Raw genomic sequence first — 16,919 nt, forward strand, 5'->3', positions numbered from 1 at the left:
ATTCCAAAGAAAGGCAATGCCAAAGAATGCTCAAACTACCTCACAATTGCACTCATCTCATACGCTGCTGCTGCTGCTGCTAAATCACTTCAGTCATGTCCGACTCTGTGTGACCCCATAGACGGCAGCCCACCAGGCTCCCCCGTCCCTGGAATTCTCCAGGCAAGAACACTGGAGTGGGTTGCCATTTCCTTCTCCATTGCATGAAAGTGAAAAGTGAAAGTGAAGTCGCTCAGTCGTGTCTGACTTTTAGCAACCCCATGGACTGCAGCCTACCAGGCTCCTCTGTCCATAGGATTTTCCAGGCAAGAGTACTGGAGTGGGGTGCCATTGCCTTCTCCTACGCTAGTAATGCTCAAAATTCTCCAAGCCAGGCTTCAACAGTATGTGAACCATGAACTTTCAGATGTTCAAGCTGGTTTTAGAAAAGGCAGAGGAACCAGAGATCAAATAAATTGCCAACATCCGCTGGACCATGGAAAATGCAAAGAGAGTTCCAGAAAAACATCTATTTCTGCTTTATTGATTAAGCCAAAGCCTTTGACTGTGGATCACAATAAACTGTGGAAAATTCTGAAAGAGATGGGAATACCAGACCATCTGAACTGCCTCTTGAGAAATCTGTATGCAGGTCAAGAAGGAATAGTTAGAACTGGACATGAACAACAGACTGGTTCCAAATAGGAAAAGGAGTACGTCAAGGCTATATATTGACACCGTGCTTATTCAACTTATATGCAGAGTACATCATGAGAAATGCTGGGCTGGAAGAAGCACAAGCTGGAATCAAGATTGCCGGGAGAAATATTAATAATCTCAGATATGCAGATGATACCATCCTTATGGCAGAAAGTGAAGAACTAAAAAGCCTCTTGATGAAAGTGAAAGAGGAGCATGAAAAAGTTGGCTTAAAGCTCAACATTCAGAAAACAAAAGATCATGGCATCTGGTCCCATCACTTCATGGCAAAGAAATAGAGGAAAGCAATACAATGGGGAAGATTAGAGATCTCTTCAAAAAAATGAGAGATACCAAAGAAATATTTCATGCAAATGTGGACACAATTAAATGACAGAAACACTAAGACCTAAAAGAAGCAGAAGATATTAAGAACAGGTGGTATGAATACACAGAAGAACCATACAAAAAAGACCTTAATGACCCACATAACCACGATGGTGTGATCACTTGCCCAGAGCCAGACATCCTGGAATATGAAGTCAAGTGGGCCTTAGGAAGCACTACTATGAACAAAGCTAGTGGAGGTGTTGGAATTCCAGCTGAGCTACTTTAAATCCTAAAAGATGATGCTGTGTAAGTGTTGCACTCAATATGTCAAATACCTGAGATATGCCAATAAATTTGGAAAACTCACCAGTGGCCATAGGACTGGAAAAAGTCAATTTTCATTTCAATCCCAAAGGAGAGCAATGCCAAAGAATGTTCAAACTACCACACAACAGCGCTCATTTCACATGCTAGCAAGGTCATGCTCAAAATCCTCCAAGCTAGGCCTCAACTGAGAACTTACAGGTTGTCAAGTTGGGTTTAGAAAAGGCAGAGGAATCAGAGGTCAAATTGCTAACATCCATCAGATCAAAAAAAAGCCAGCAAGGGAATTTCAAAATTCATTGACTATGGTAAAGCCTTTAACTGTGTGGGTCACAACAACCTGTGGAAAATTCTTAAAGAGATGGGAATACCAGATATCTCACCTGCCTACTGAGAAACCTGTATACAGGTCAAGAAGCAACAGTTAGAAATAGACATGGAACAACAGACTGGTTCCAAACTTGGAAAGGAGTACATCAAGGCTATTATCACCCTCCTTATTTAACTTATACGCAGTACGTCATGCAAAATGCCAGGTGGATGAAGCATAAGGTGGAATCAAGACTGCCAGGAGGAATATCAATAACTTCAGATATGCAGATGATACTACTTTTATGGCAGAAAGCAAAGAGGAACTAAAGAGCCTCTTGATGAAGGTGAAAGAGGAGAGTGAAAAAGTTAGCTTAAAACTCAACATTCAAAAAAGGAATATCATGGCATCTGGTCCCATCACTTCATGGCAAACACATAGGGGAAACGATGCAAACAGGGACAGACTTAATTTTCTTGCTTCAAAATCACTGTGGACAGTGACTGCACCCATGAAACTAAAAGACGCTTGTTCCTTGAAAGAAAAACTATGACAAACCTAAGCAGCATATTAAAGAGCAGAGACATCATGTATGGATGTGAGAGTTGGACTATAAAGAAGGCTGAGTGCCGAAGAATTGATGCTTTTGAACTGTGGTGTTGGAGAAGACTCTTGAGGGTCCCTTGGACTGCAAGGAGATCTAACCAGCAATCCTACAGGAAATCAGTCCTGAATATTCATTGGAAGGACTGAACTGAAAGTCCAATAATTTGGCCGCCTGATGCAAAGAGCTGACTCATTGGAAAAGACTCTAATGCTAGAAAGATTGAGGACAGGAAGAGAAGGAGGCCCCAGAGCATGGGATGGTTGGATGGCATCATTGACTCAATGGACATGAGTTTGAGCAAACTTTTGGAGGACACTTAGGGAAAGGGAAGCCTAGGGTGCTGCAGTCCAAGGGGTCACAAAGAGTCAGACATAACTGAGCAACTGAACAACAACAAACAGATGAGGAAACTAAACTCAGAGGTCAAGCAAGAAGTCCAAAGCCACATAGCTCAAAAGTGGCAGAGCCAGAATTTGAACTGAATTCTGGCTTCACCCCTGTATTCCTTTCACAACATCTTTATTAATAATTTCCCAAGAATTCAATATATGATATCATATATACTCACTTTTATTTTAAATCAAGAGACGGATGGTGAAAGAGGAGCATGGAACTATTTTTTGGTTGGGAAAAATATAAAGAAAAAGCATTCAGGTAATTTTTCAAGCACAAACAAAACATCTACAGCGCAAAGCCTAAATTAGAAGCCAAGTATCAACAGAAATACTCTTCAAGTTAAAAACACTTAATTTGTACCATTTGTACCCCAACTGACACACAAAATACTATTTTCCTCCTTATTCCATTCATTCATAGGGACCTTCAACAAACAGTAACCACACTAGCCAGGACTAACGGTCCCTCTCATGGGGGTTGGATGAGGAACTTGGATCCAGCTTATTCTGTTTCACTTTGCTTTCCCAGGGAGAGATCATTCATCCACTACAAGTTCCTTATCTTCCCCATGTCTACTTCCTACCATCGCACACCACACAAATCACACATCCATTCATGCACTCATACAAATCTTCCTCACCTCCACTGAGTTAATTCTATCTCTGGATATTCTATCTCAAGAAATCTCTTAAACATACATTTTCTGCAAGTCTTCTTTTTCTTCCTCTGCCAGGGCGATTTGTAAGTAAAAAATGACTCAGAATATTGTTGACAAATGTTAAGAAGAATCTCAATGAAGCACTTCTGTCACATAGAAGAAATCTCATGTTTTAAAGTCAAATTGACAAAGGATCAGAGATACAAGGTATTTCTACTTTTTAACTTTTAAAAAGCTTTTTATTAGTAATGTAACTGTATTGCTTTCTACTGTATTTTTTAATACAGAAGTAAGTAGTTCAGTCATGACATGGTCTTACTGACTAGCCTAGTAACCTAATTTCTGCATTGACCCAGAGAATCAACTAATCAACCTACAAATTAACTTTCACCTTAAAATACTTTTCAAAGTTGGGAATAACTAGACAGTAGCTGGACCTTACTTTCCAAAACAAAAACCAACTGACATGTAAAAAAAATTATGAATTTTGTGGACATACAGCTATTGAAAGAAAGCCATTAAAATATAAATATCATATTTGTGAAAATGAGACATGACAACCAGGGATGCCAAATCCCTCTTTCCTGATTAGCCCCTTTCTGCTTCAATATTTTACTCTCACTTGAAATATAACCTCTAAACCAAAATCATCACTTCTGCCCTTAAAGCGGCTCACTGTCCAAAGTTCCCAATTCTGTTCCCTACTCCAGGTTTAAAGACTTCGTGTCAACCGTAACACTTCCTCTTTCCTGCCAAGCACAAAATGGAGAGTGCTAAGGTATAGAGATCAATAAATTTTATGCCCTGTTCTTTTTTTATATATAAAATTAAAAAAAAATTATTTATTTTTGTCTGTGCTGGGTCTTCGATGCTGCGTGGGCTTTTCTCGAGTTGTGGAGAGTGGGGGCTACTCTTTAGTTGCGGTGTGAAGGCATCTCATTGTGGAGCACAGGCTCTAGAGTGTGCAGGCTTCAGTACTTGTGGCACGTGGGCTCAGTAGTTGTGGCTCAGTATAAAGTACACGCTCAGTAGTTGTGGTGTGTGGGCTTAGTCGCTCCATGACATGTGGGATGTTCCCAGACCAGGGAACGAATCTGTGTCTCTGGCAATGGCGGGTGGATTCTTTACCACTGAGCCGTGGAGGAAGCCCTATTCTTATAGAACTTTAAAAATCTACACTAGAAAGCAGGGAAAGTAACATACAAATAACCATAATACAGATATGCTACCATGAAAAACACACAAGAGGGAAAAATCATGTGAGGTAGGGGATCAAAAAAGATTTTTATGAAGACAGCAGTTGACATATGCTTGGAAGATGGGCAGGACACTGAACGGACAGGAACTGCTAAGTGTGAGAGCATCACACTGACAACAGACAAAGATTCAGAGATAAATAAAGAGATGACAGATTATATTTAGGAAACAAAGTAATACAGAGGGGCTGGAATGTAGATCCATGTAGGGAAAAAGTAGGATCAAAAGTTGGAAAGATAAGCCGGAGGCATGTTGTGAAGATCATTAAGGGCCTTCTGTGCTATGGTAGATGAAGGGTCACTGAAGGTTTCTGGTCCAAATATATGCAGTGGTTAAAAGCCAGGACTCTGGAGCTAGATCCAAATCTCAGCTTTTCCACTTAGCAGCTGTGTGACCCTGGGCAAGTTACTTAATTTCTTTGTATCTCTGTGGGGCTAATAGCAGCGCTTAGGGATGTTGTGAGGATTAAATTGGTTCACACATGTAAAAAGTGTCTAGAAAAGTAGCTGTCATAAAGCAAGTACTTATAAGTATTTGCAACTATTTAATATTACCATCCTATCCTTTAGAAAGATAAATTTAGCAGCGATGTATAGAAATGAACTGAAATGAGTCTTCCCAAACACTTTACAGGTTTCCCAAAGATAAAATACTTTTTCATTTGCTTAAAAGAAATCCCTCAGAATATTTAGTACACTTCCTTACAGACCACACGTATCTTAATAAGCATTTATTGTGAGACTGTCTGTAATAAAGTACAGTGGTATAGGGAATATCTATGTGAAGATTTAAGGAATACTCACGGTAAATGAAAGATTTCTTAAAATGGATGGTAATTTATAAGTGAAATGGTCATAAATGAAATGGCCTTGGAGATCTTTGCCTTACTTTGAACATGTCCTATTTTTGAAAAAAATTTCTGTATTATAGCTGAAAGTAGACCCAATAATGTTCCATATAACTTATTGTGAATATACCACAAATGGGGAGACCCAATGAAATTCCCCTCTCCCATTTTCTTTCTTGACCCAACCAACTGCATTTTCTTTACTTTTTTTAATCTCTAATGATAGCAGTATACGGTCTCTGTTGAACAGATCTATATTAAAAGTCAACAGCTGCCTTTTTGCTCAATATACACAACAGCAAGTGTCAAAATACCAAATGTGACCTTTTATTTATAGCAAAGCTAGTAAAAAGAGACACACAAAAAGTGCAGTCTTTTCATCTCAATTAAAAAGAAAAAAAAAGCAATTCAAAGAACTGTCAGTTTGCTTCAAAACTGAAGTCATAAACTGAAATGTAAGTAAACTACACATTCTGGTTTATACATACTCATAAATACATGTAAGTATCATTGATAGCAACACCCAAATCTTTATGCTTCTTTGTCAACTCTAAAGCAATAAATCCCAAAGGACTATTTCATTCTACTTGCCCATGGCATTTCCAGTAAGCATATTCAATTTAGCTGTGACTTACAGGAAATAAGAGAATACATAATAAATTTTAGAGAGGTATGTTATTGAAAAGTGATTTTGATCCAAATACTTAGTTTTAGGTACTTGGATTTTCAAGGATCCTTAGGTTCCCTCATTCTCTTATTTAACCTCTCTACTATTTCAACAATACGTTTGCTAAATATTGGGGTTCCCTGGTGGCTTGGACTGTAAAGAATCTGCGTGCAATGCAGAATACCCAAGTTCGACCCCTGGGTTGGGAAGATCCCCTAGAGGGAGTGGCTATACACTCCAGTATTCTTGCTTGGAGAATTCCATGGATAGAGAAGTTGGTGGACTACAGTCCATGAGGTCACAAAGAGTCAGACTCAACTGAGCAACTAACACTTTTTCACCTTGATTTTCAAAGATCCTTAGGTTCCTTCATGCTCTTAGCTCACCTCTCTATTTCAACAATGTTGTGTTAGTTAGCTATTCCAACAGTAACTTTGCTAAATATTACCCTTTCATTAGTCTACAGTCAATAAAAAATAAAATAATGTTACCACTACCCATAATCTATTATTACCAAGTACAGCATGCTTTTTAAGCATCAAACTTATCAGCAGCTACTTGCTAGCTGGGCAAAGAATTCTAAAAAGCACCTGGAAAAACATGTGTAACTTCAGAGCTTAACAATAAAACATTCTGACAACCAAAAAAATATGAATGTTATGTTTATATAAATAATCATAAATAAGTAAAGTTGTAGATATGAGATTTACACCTATATATTACCACTGCTGTCACTGTACAACCTAATTTCTTGGGTTATTCAGAGGATATAAAACAAGGTCACTATGTAAACAATTATCCATTCAAGTTGCATGATTAAGCTATTTATAACTCAATAATTTCATGAACAGCAATACTTTATTACATGTCTAAATTTCCCCTTAAGATTATGTAATATGGCCCACTGCTTAAGTACGCACTGAAATGGGGTATGAAAAAATTCATAAACTCTCAGGTACATTGAAGAAGCTAATGACAACTACAAGAAATTTTATTTCATAAATGAAAACTGAAGAATTTTCAGTTGTACTATTTGCCAGGTTTCTATCAAGAAACAACTATCTCATATATCTCAAACTTATTTTCAGCCTTTGAGGTGAGACTAATTGACTATACTCTAACTGAAAGCTTTACAAATCACTATGGTCCTTTAAAAATAATTTGCGAAATATATGATTTTCATAATTCGCTGCAGATACTACTCTTTAACATATTTGTTGTTCACTCAGCAAACCAGTCAATCTTTAATATATAGAACAGAAAGTTGGGGTCTGAACCTGTGCAGCAATTGGAAGTTCTACAAGAGGTATTAACCATATCTGAATGATATAATTTTGATTAATAAAAAATCATCAACTACAACTTGTCTAAGATCAATTACATGGCTAGCAAACTGTGGGACTGGGATCTGACTACATGTTGATCTAACCCAAAACCTGTGTGCTCTTTCCACTACGGTAGGCTGTCTTTCACTTAGAAAACCTCTTTAGTCTGTTCCAGAAACATATAAACTCATGCATTCCTTGGTTTTGGTACTTACATATATCCCATGAAGTTCACATCACCACTACAACTGACTTCACAGTCTGTATTCCTGGAAAGCTCCCTTCCCCATGCTGGATTTCAGAAATACTCACCACAGACACACTATTGCCTTAAATCTCTTTTTAGAACAAGGCAGGACACAGGTAAATAAATAAAACAGATAATACAAAAGGGAAACATTTTTAAATTAGAATGTTTTGACCTTTCATATAACAATGACTAACATTTGAGCATTTGCTATATATTAGGCCATGTGCTAATTCTTCATATGCCATATTTTATTTTCTCACAACCATCCTTTGAGATAAATATATTATTTCCAATTTTATAGCTGAGGAATCAAATTACATGCCTCAAATCATAAAATTCATAAAAAGGGAATCAAAAAACCGAATATAGATACGTCTGACTCAAATCTCATGGGACTATTTTACTACACTACAACTCCAATACAAACTCAACATTTATGAGGAAAGGGGTTAACAACAGAACTATTTTAGGTTTATACTAAGCTGAACAGTGGAGGACTGATGTATATTACTCCTACATGCCAGCTTTGAAAGGGGTTCTGGCAGCCAAGTGAGGAAGAACTCAACAAGTCTGGTCAGTCTAATAAATGCAACGGCTGTCATCACTCTGCAATACCTTTTTCAGAATTTCCTTCCTCTTAGATTTTTCTACTCTCTCATGACTTCTGTCTATGTTCTTGGTCCCAAATTTCCCTTCACCAAATCTTTTAGGTCAACTAGTTTATATCCTTTATCCTGAAGTGCCTATATCTCTGTTGATAATAGTAAAAAGAGGGGCTTTTTGGAACTAAGGTTGTAAAAAAAATATATAAATGCTTTGTTCAGGAAATCTCATCTCAAATTGGAAAATCTGGACTATGCTGTGAAATTCACAGTATTATAAATTATTTCAAGCTTCAAGTATGACCTGTGAACACTGTAAAAAGACTGGTCTTTGAATTTTTATTCAAAGTTCTTTTTGAAATAAGAATAATAAATAAATAATAAATAATACTGATGATGTTACTTTTTTAAAAAATCAAGGAAAAAATTTTATACCACTTTACCATTATGAAGAAGTGGTATTCTTGGAAGGCAAAAAATTTACTGGCCCCAATATCCATCAACTGATGAATGGATAGATAAATGGGGATACACCACACAATTTGGCAGTAAGAGGAAATGAACTACTGATATTTGCTATAATATGGATGAACATTGAAAACATTATGTTAGGTGAAATAAGCCAATCACAAAAGACTGCATGATTCCATTTATATGAAATACCTAGAATAAGCAAATCTACAAAGACAGAAAGCAGTGTGCCTAAGAACCAGGAAGTTGGCAGGTGATGGCGAAGGGATCTGGGGTTTCTTTCTGGAGTACTGAGAATGCTCTTAAATTGACTGTGGCACAACTTTATGGTTATACAAACCACTTCACTGTACACTTTAAATAGGCGCATCTTACGGTTAATGAAATGATGTCTCAAAAAGGCTGTTTTAAAAAAGAAATTTACTGGAAAAAGACTCAAAAGGCCATTGAAGAAGTTTTGTTAATGCTTTTTAAGTTAAAAAGAGCACAGTCTCAAGATTTTTGCTCTCTGAGGTAAGCCAGTTTTGTCCTTCTCTACAAGTCACGTCCAAAATGATTAACACGACACAGTTCTAGATAGTTTAGTTTAACAAATGAGGTTACAAAGCTCCTTCGCACCAAACCAACTCTGCTTACTGAAGTTGTCACAGGTCAGGAAAAGGGCTTATCATTTAATAACTTTCTACTATTTAATAACAGATGTGCTTCGGAAGCGTTAATTTTAATGTTTTAAACCAGAGGCTACCAACTTATAGGCTAGGATTTACCTGAAGATCTTGAACTCTTATGCGACAGAGGTCAAGCCCACAGTGTCCTATCTGAGGTTTACCAGGATTTTCTGTGGAGAGAGCAGTGGTAACAGAATGGGAAATGAAACCCTTCCTCATCTTTCTCAATCATCTGCCAGTCTTCATACTTGAGAAAAAAGAAAATTCTTCCTTACAAAAGGCTAGCTATCTCCTAGGTTTCAACCAGCTAAGGCTTTCTTCCCACTTCTGATGTTTTTATCCATGAGGGATGGGGTGGAGGTACGGCTGTTAAGAACATCTAAGTTTATCTGTGTCCCCTCACTCAATCTTTCTCAGGTCAGGAGGAAAGATTTAATTTGACTGGCAGTTTAAGATAAAAAACTGGGCATAAGTGGTCCAACTTTTTGCCCTTAGGAGCAAGTTGCCTAAAGGGAGCACTCATCTCTTTCGTTCTTTCCCACTGGAAGTCCTACAGAGCAGGTCCCCCAATCCTGCCTGGGATTGGACAATTAAGTCTGTTCAATTTTGAGGCCCAGTAAGAGGAAGCTGGAGAAGGGAAAGGCTACCCACTCCAGTATTCTGGCCTAGAGAATTCCATGGACAGTCCATGGGGTCGCAAAGAGTCGGACACGACTGAACAACTTTCACTTTCAAGAGGAAGTTACTTGTCCAAGGATAAGTCACATTCTCCAATATCCTCTTTATCAATATTAAATAATATTTTGGCTCCTAATTATCTTACTCTGTTTTTCTCAATTAGTTCACAATATAAATAGGGAAGAGGATGATAACGAGACTCCTTAAAAACTCTCACATCCAATCTAATTTTAAAAAGAACAAGAGTGAAGATATTTTCAGGAATAAATACACTATGACCGGAGAAGGCAATGGCACCCCACTCCAGTACTCTTGCCTGGAAAATCCTATGGATGGAGGAGCCTGGTGGGCTGCAGTCCACGGGGTCGCTGGGAGTCGGACGCGACTGAGCGACTTCACTTTCACTTTTCACTTTCATGCATTGGAGAAGGAAATGGCAGCCCACTCCAGTGTTCTTGCCTGGAGAATCCCAGGGACGGGGGAGCCTGGTGGGCTGCCGTCTATGGGGTCGCACAGAGTCGGACACGACTGAAGTGACTTAGCAGCAGCAGTAGCAGTATACACTATGACAGACTACAGTCTGAATAAGAGAACTAATTCTAGAGAGAAAAATTTTGCTTAGATAGAAGGAAGAGGTTCAAGTTCCTTCATGTGCTAGAAGACTCCTGGGAAACACTTGGAAATTTTCATAAAGAACACTAAGTAAACCCATCTAGGATGATACAGGATGGTAATAATCCTCAATGGTCGGGCTTCCCCAGTGGCTCAGCAGTAAAAAATCTGCCTGCAATGCAGGAAACACAAGGTTGATCCCTGGGTCAGGAAGATCCCCTGAAGGAGGGCATGGCAACCCACTCCAGAATTCCTGCCTGGAGAATCCCATGGACAAAGGAGCCTGGCAGGCTACAGTCCATAGTTACAGAGTCGGGCACGACTGAAGCGACTGAGCATGCACAATCCTAAATGGTCACTGAAATCTGTGCCGGAAAGGAATGATGCCTCAGTAAAAGGATCTCTAGATCACTTACATTTATCAGGAGCAGCTTTGTTTGTTGATCTGGTTAAAAAAATTTTTTTTTCACTAAAAATTAGTCTCTTGAGGGATGAGAAAACAGTAACTGTGAGGTTAAGGTATTTGTACAAAGTGCAGGGCATCCCTTTAATACTGAAACCCAAATCTCCTTTACCTCTTCTGTATTCTGGCAAAAATTTTAGCCACTGATGTGTGCACAAATTCCTACATAGGTAGTGTTCTTGAAGGGAGACTTTGCAACCTGGAAACTCAAATCTCATGCGCAAAACACCGACTCATGGGGGAAAATGTAGAAATGACTATTTAACATTGGCTAAATATAAGAACCTTAGGGAATCAAATCAGGTGATAGATGTCAAAGTGCTTCAAAAACTATAAAGCGCTACATAAAATATTGTCTTGATACTGAGTTCCAGTAACCAGTAGAAATTTGACCCTAGTATAGCAGAATTAATGTAATTCTGCCATTATATTTACTATCATTTAATACTTTTTATTACATTAATAGAAACTCCTAAGGGTCCTTACTAAAGTATCCCCCCACGTATATTCCCCGTATAAACGATATCCATTTCTGTTACACTGTATCTTTAGAGTTTATTCGTGGTCCAGTGGTTAGGAATTGGGGTTTTCACTGCCATGGCCTGGGTTCAATCTCTGGTTGGGGAACTAAGGTCCTGCAAGCCAGTCAGCTTATGGCACAGCCAAAAAAAAAGGGGGGGTGGCAGTCATCATATGTTTAAAAGTTTGTGCACCATCCACAAGCTATTAGAACAAATTCAGGAAATGCTATCACACGCAGATGAAAATTAAAGGAATATAGTTTCTCTGTATTTGGGCCAATACTATAAAAACAAATAAAAAACTGCCAGTATAGGACTTCCCAGGTGGCTCAGTGGTAAAGAATCTGTCTGCCAATGCAGGAGACACTGGTTCAATCCCTAGGTTGGGAAGATCCCCTGGAGGAAATAGCAACCACTCCAGTATTCTTGCCAAGAAAATCCCATGGACAAGAGGAGCCTGGCATGCTAGAGTCCATGGGGTTGCAGAGTCAGACAAGATTGAGCATGCCAATGCAGGGGACATGGGTTCGATTCTTGCTCCAAGATTCTACATGCTGTGGGGCAACCAAGCCTGTAAGCCACAACTACTAAAAGCCCACATGCTCTAGATCCCAGGCTCTGCAACAAGACAAGCCACCCCAATGAGCAGCCCACACACCACAAGAAGAGTATTGAGCCAAAGAGGAGCCTCTGCTCACTGCAACTAGAGAAAGCCCATGTGCAGCAACGAAGAACCAGCGCAGCCAAAAAAAAAAGTCTTAAAAAATGGTAAATTAAAAAAAAACCAAACTTCCAAACTTCCAGCATGAAACGTGGCTCATAATCTCATAGTAATACAGTTTATTACTTGGGATTTAAAGAAGTTATTTTACTCAGCTTTTTGTTTTGGAATATTTCATTTCCTTTTGTGGTAGTTCAAGTAGAAGCTGAGGAGTACAGAGACTAGAAGTTGGAGATGAGAGACTAAAAGAGGAGAAACAGTGATGGTGGAGTCCAAAGCTAAGAGGGAAGACAAATTTATTAGACTTGTGCTAAGCCTTGATGTTTTCTCACTTCCAAGCATCTAATAAAGAAATGGTGTCAGTTCTCAGTAATAAGTTCTGAGCTTCAGTTTCAAAACTGGGATTCTGACACCTGTTATAAACTCAAACAGCAATACAACGATATCTAACTTTTACTGAGCACTTACCATGTATCAGGCACTGTTCTAAATGTTTTACATGGATTAACTCAATCATTAAAATAACTCACTGAGATGTTATCTCTATTTTTACAGAAGGGGAACTTTATAGAGAAAGGCCAGGTAAGTTAACCAAAGTAACAGAGCTACTAAGAGGTAAGGTTTGGATTTGAATCCTAAACTTCCCCGTTCTAGTTTACTGCAGTGGTTTTCAAACTACATTCTGAGGAACTTTTCAGCTCCAGGAGTTCTATTTTCAAAATAGACTTTGTTCATTTAAAAAGCTGCAGTAAAAACATCACAATCAAGACTTTTAGTATGATGTTTAATGCACCAAAGGGAATCAACAACATATTAACTTTTTGCTGCCAGGTAAAGTCACTTTTTTGCAGATCTTAGCATAAAGCCAGTCCTGCCACCTCTGAAATCTTAACTGAACTTCCTGTAAATGTTTCATTGATTTGGAAAGTGTAACTCTGCACTGATTTTTTTTTTTTTTTTTAACTCAAGACTAGATCTGTTTGTTCAGGTAAAAAGTACAGTGAGCAATACAAGCTCAAACACTAGGCAAGATTCAGGTACATCTTACCACAAAGCAAAGGCACAAGAGTGAACAAAGAAACATACCACTTCATTCATTTTAAATTTTGGGGAGCTCACTGTCTGACATATTTTAACCTTAAGAAATACAGGTTAGGGAATTCCCTGGTGATCCAGTGGTTAGGGTTCCATGCTCTCACTGCCAAGGGCCCTGGTTCAGTCTCTAACTGGGAAATGAAAATTCCATAAGGCACGGCCAGAAAAAAAAAGGAGAAAGAAAAATGAAAAAAAAGAAAGAAATACCGGGTAGATATGATTTTGAAAAAATCTCCGGTGTTCTTATTATCTCCTCTTATTCCTCTTGCTAAACAGAATATTTAACTGAAAGGTATCTTGAGATGGCAAGCGAAACTGATAGCGGAAAAAAAATTAACCTCCTCCATTCCCACTTCAGCCACACAGCACCAGTGTCACAGTCTGGACCTTGTGCCCCCAATCCCCTGCCCTTCCACTCTGCTGTATCAATAACTCTCAGTGACTCCTCAACTCTATGGGTCTAAGTCAACTATTCCACTGACCGTATGCCATCTGGTATTCAATGACTAAAAGAGATATAACAGCTTTCTTTTTCACTTTTTCTCCTTATCCAGCTGAGATTTAATGAGCTATCATTACAATATTTTGACCGATGCCCTAAACACTTTTGCGCCTGTCATTCTGTTGCATGCATCTGGCAAACCACAACTCTGAACGAAGCTGTCCACTGGCTTTCTTCATACACTGGTGCCAGAGTAGCTGAGCACCAGAGGGTCAACAAAGCACAGGTCGGTTATCACACTTACGTTCATGACCACCGACTTCAATGACGTCTCCACGCTGCTAGATAATCCTACTGTCTCCAGCTGTCTCTCACAACTATTATTTCAAACATTTTCTACTTCTTTCAAACCTTGGGACTTCTGTCCCTCCCATCTCCAAGGCAACTCACAGCTGATGACTTTGCCTAATTTAAATGAGTTGTATGCATCTTATTCTTGTTTTCTTTCAAATATAATAGAGTATAACATCTTCTCGGGAAAGTTATGAGATTACTTCTCTCTCTCTCCTCCCTCTCTAAGCTGTTTCCTTCCCATGGACATTCAGTCTATTTTATACACTGGGATTCCACTTGAAACTTCTTTACAAAAGGAGTCACTGCACACATAATCAGATTAAAAACAAGTCAGGAACTGGATGTCACACACACAACTAGTAACACTGACATTACTAACATTTTCAGAAACAAAGCCTGCAGTTTCACCAAATTTGAAATCATTCTGATATTTTCTTTATATGCTTTACAGTTTAAAAAAACACATATAATTAACATATAAGATTATGTATGTTTAAGGTGCACAAAGTGTTTATTTGATACATTTATAAATTGCAACATTATCACTGTAGCAATAGCTAACACTGCTACAGGGTCACATAATAATCATACATATTTTACACTTAAGAGCTGTGCTGACTCTATAGGCAAGAAAAGGAGCAGAAATTCTTAGAGTGTTATTTTAATAACCAGTAAATCTGACAGCATGATTTTGTGTTACTAGGTCTAGATGGGGGAGAGAAAGGAGGAGGAAGCAACAAATGTCCCAGCCACGGCTTTTTTTAAGGGCTAAAAATACTGCAGGATAAATACAGAATCATAAGCAATACTTAAGAAGTAAGTCTGACAGCACAGTGATACATTCTTACAACAAAATATTCATGGAGGGAGTCTGATAGTCCCAACTCTCATTATTCCCTTCACCTGCACTGAACAAGCAGTTAGAAAAGAAGTTTATTCCTTTACTCCCATCAGCTCTCCTGGCAGCTGTTACATTAATTAAAGTTTTGGTCTTACAGGTCTGGGTGAGTGTGAGTGAGTGAGTGTGTGTGTGTATGTGTGTGTGGGGTGTAGTTGGTGGCCCAAGCCAGGAAAAATCCTGCAAAGGCATTCACCTGGGATACCCTTCAGAAAGATGCTTTCCTCTTTCCTGAGGGCACCACCTCGTCGCTGCTGCCCACAGTTCGGTGGTGTTACAGCAGGCACTGTTTGCTACTGGGCTGCCTACAACTCTAATGTGTTACTTAATTTTGTAACTACTATTAGGATCTCGAAAGCGTTTTGTGATGCGCTGGAATGAAAGATGCTCCATAAAATGAAGTTTATTATTAGGATTATTACAGCTCCGGGGCCTAAAATAAAGCAAAATTATAACCACAGAGGCTTCAAAGGGAAAATCGGAAGCCACATGCATGTCAAATACTGCCAAGTGGGCAGGGGCTGGGCAGGGGCGCGGGTCTGCGGCTCTCATCCGGCGCCCCCACCGCCACCAGCTCTCGCGGCACCATTAACCCGGTCCTGCCCGGACCTCTATCCCGGACGCCGCTTCTCAGGGTGGGGGAACAAGGGTCAGCGGTCGGCCCCGACTCCTTTCGGCCTCTTGTCGCCCGTCAGCTCTCTGGGGACCCTCACACCCCACAGGCTGCCTCGCTCCGGGCCCCAGTCTCACCGCCTGGTTTCTAATTCCTTCACAGGCGCCTCAGTTTCCTCCAAATCGGTTTCCTCCTGTCTCCCACCTTGACTTTTTTTTTTTTTTTTTTAATCCAGGACGACGCTCGTTCCTCTCTCCGCTGTCCCTCAGGTTGGCGGCTGTCTCCCTTCACCCTCTCTCCCAGGTCTAGGACCACCAGCCCGGTCCAGATCTCCTCGCCCCTCGGCCACTTCGCACTCAGCCCGTGGTGCCGTTCCCTTCCGTCCGGGGGTCCGGCTCGCGACCCGCGTGTCCCCTTCGCCAGCCCCTCGGCCAGGCAGCCCGGGTCGCCTCACCGCCCCCTTCTTCTCAGGCTGGCCGCCGCCGCGCATCCTCCAGCTCCGTCTTCTCCTGAGCCGGGTCTCCCCTCCCCTCCCTTCGCCCTCAGCCAATCCCCCGCCCGGCCCCGCGCGCCTGCCGCTCGCTCACCCGCGGACTCCCCGGTGTTGATCCAGTCCGGGTTGGCGATGCTGGCGATGGCGAAGATATCGGCGGCCAGAAAGAGACATCCTGAGATGATGGTCAGTTTATCCATCTCCCCGCCCCGTCCCCCCACCCCCCGAGCCCCGGGCAGGCCGCGGCCTCACGCCTCCCGCCCCATGGGCCGCCGCCGGGGCCAGAAGACCCCACGCCGCCGCCTCGCTCCCCTGGGCCCCCGCGCGCCGCTCGCGCCCTCCGCGCGCCCGGGACTAGCAGCCGCGGCGCGGCCCGCACAGCCGGAACCGCCACCCGCCCCGGAACTGCTCCTCCCGCCCGCCCCTCACCCGGAAGCGAAGCCGAGGCGCTGGCGCGGCCGGCTCCGGCTCTGGGCCCCTGACGACCCCGTTCTGTCCTCTCGGTCCAGCCCAGGCTCGCAGCCCCAGTCCTTCCTCCCGCCCGCCTCAGGCCTTGCTCCGCCCGGCTTCTTCTCGGCCGCCCGCCTCGTTGCCCTGGACTGGGCAGGAGCCGCTTTTCTTCCGGCAGGAGGCGGCCTC

At 41.0% G+C, this 16,919-nt stretch overlaps 1 protein-coding gene across 2 annotated transcripts in view; it reads right to left on the bottom strand.

The window, feature by feature from the left end:
* Window positions 1-16,627, bottom strand: part of MOSMO (modulator of smoothened) — a 75,302-nt gene extending 58,675 nt beyond the window's left edge. The window contains exon 1 of one of the 2 annotated variants that reach the window (XR_015154649.1): window positions 16,375-16,627. Coding sequence is in view for 1 of the 2 variants with exons in the window: in XM_086375381.1 (XP_086231507.1) it covers window positions 16,375-16,480 (106 nt within the window). In the remaining variant the exon portion in view is untranslated. The remainder of the gene's footprint in view (window positions 1-16,374) is intronic. The other variant, XM_086375381.1, reaches the window with a different exon arrangement.
* Window positions 16,628-16,919: the final 292 nt, after the last annotated feature.

The sequence above is a fragment of the Bos grunniens genome, chromosome 25 (genome assembly GCF_055505025.1).
Source record: "Bos grunniens cultivar Pamir isolate PY7600 chromosome 25, Bosgru_T2T1.0, whole genome shotgun sequence".
NCBI classification, from domain to species: Eukaryota; Metazoa; Chordata; class Mammalia; order Artiodactyla; family Bovidae; genus Bos; species Bos grunniens.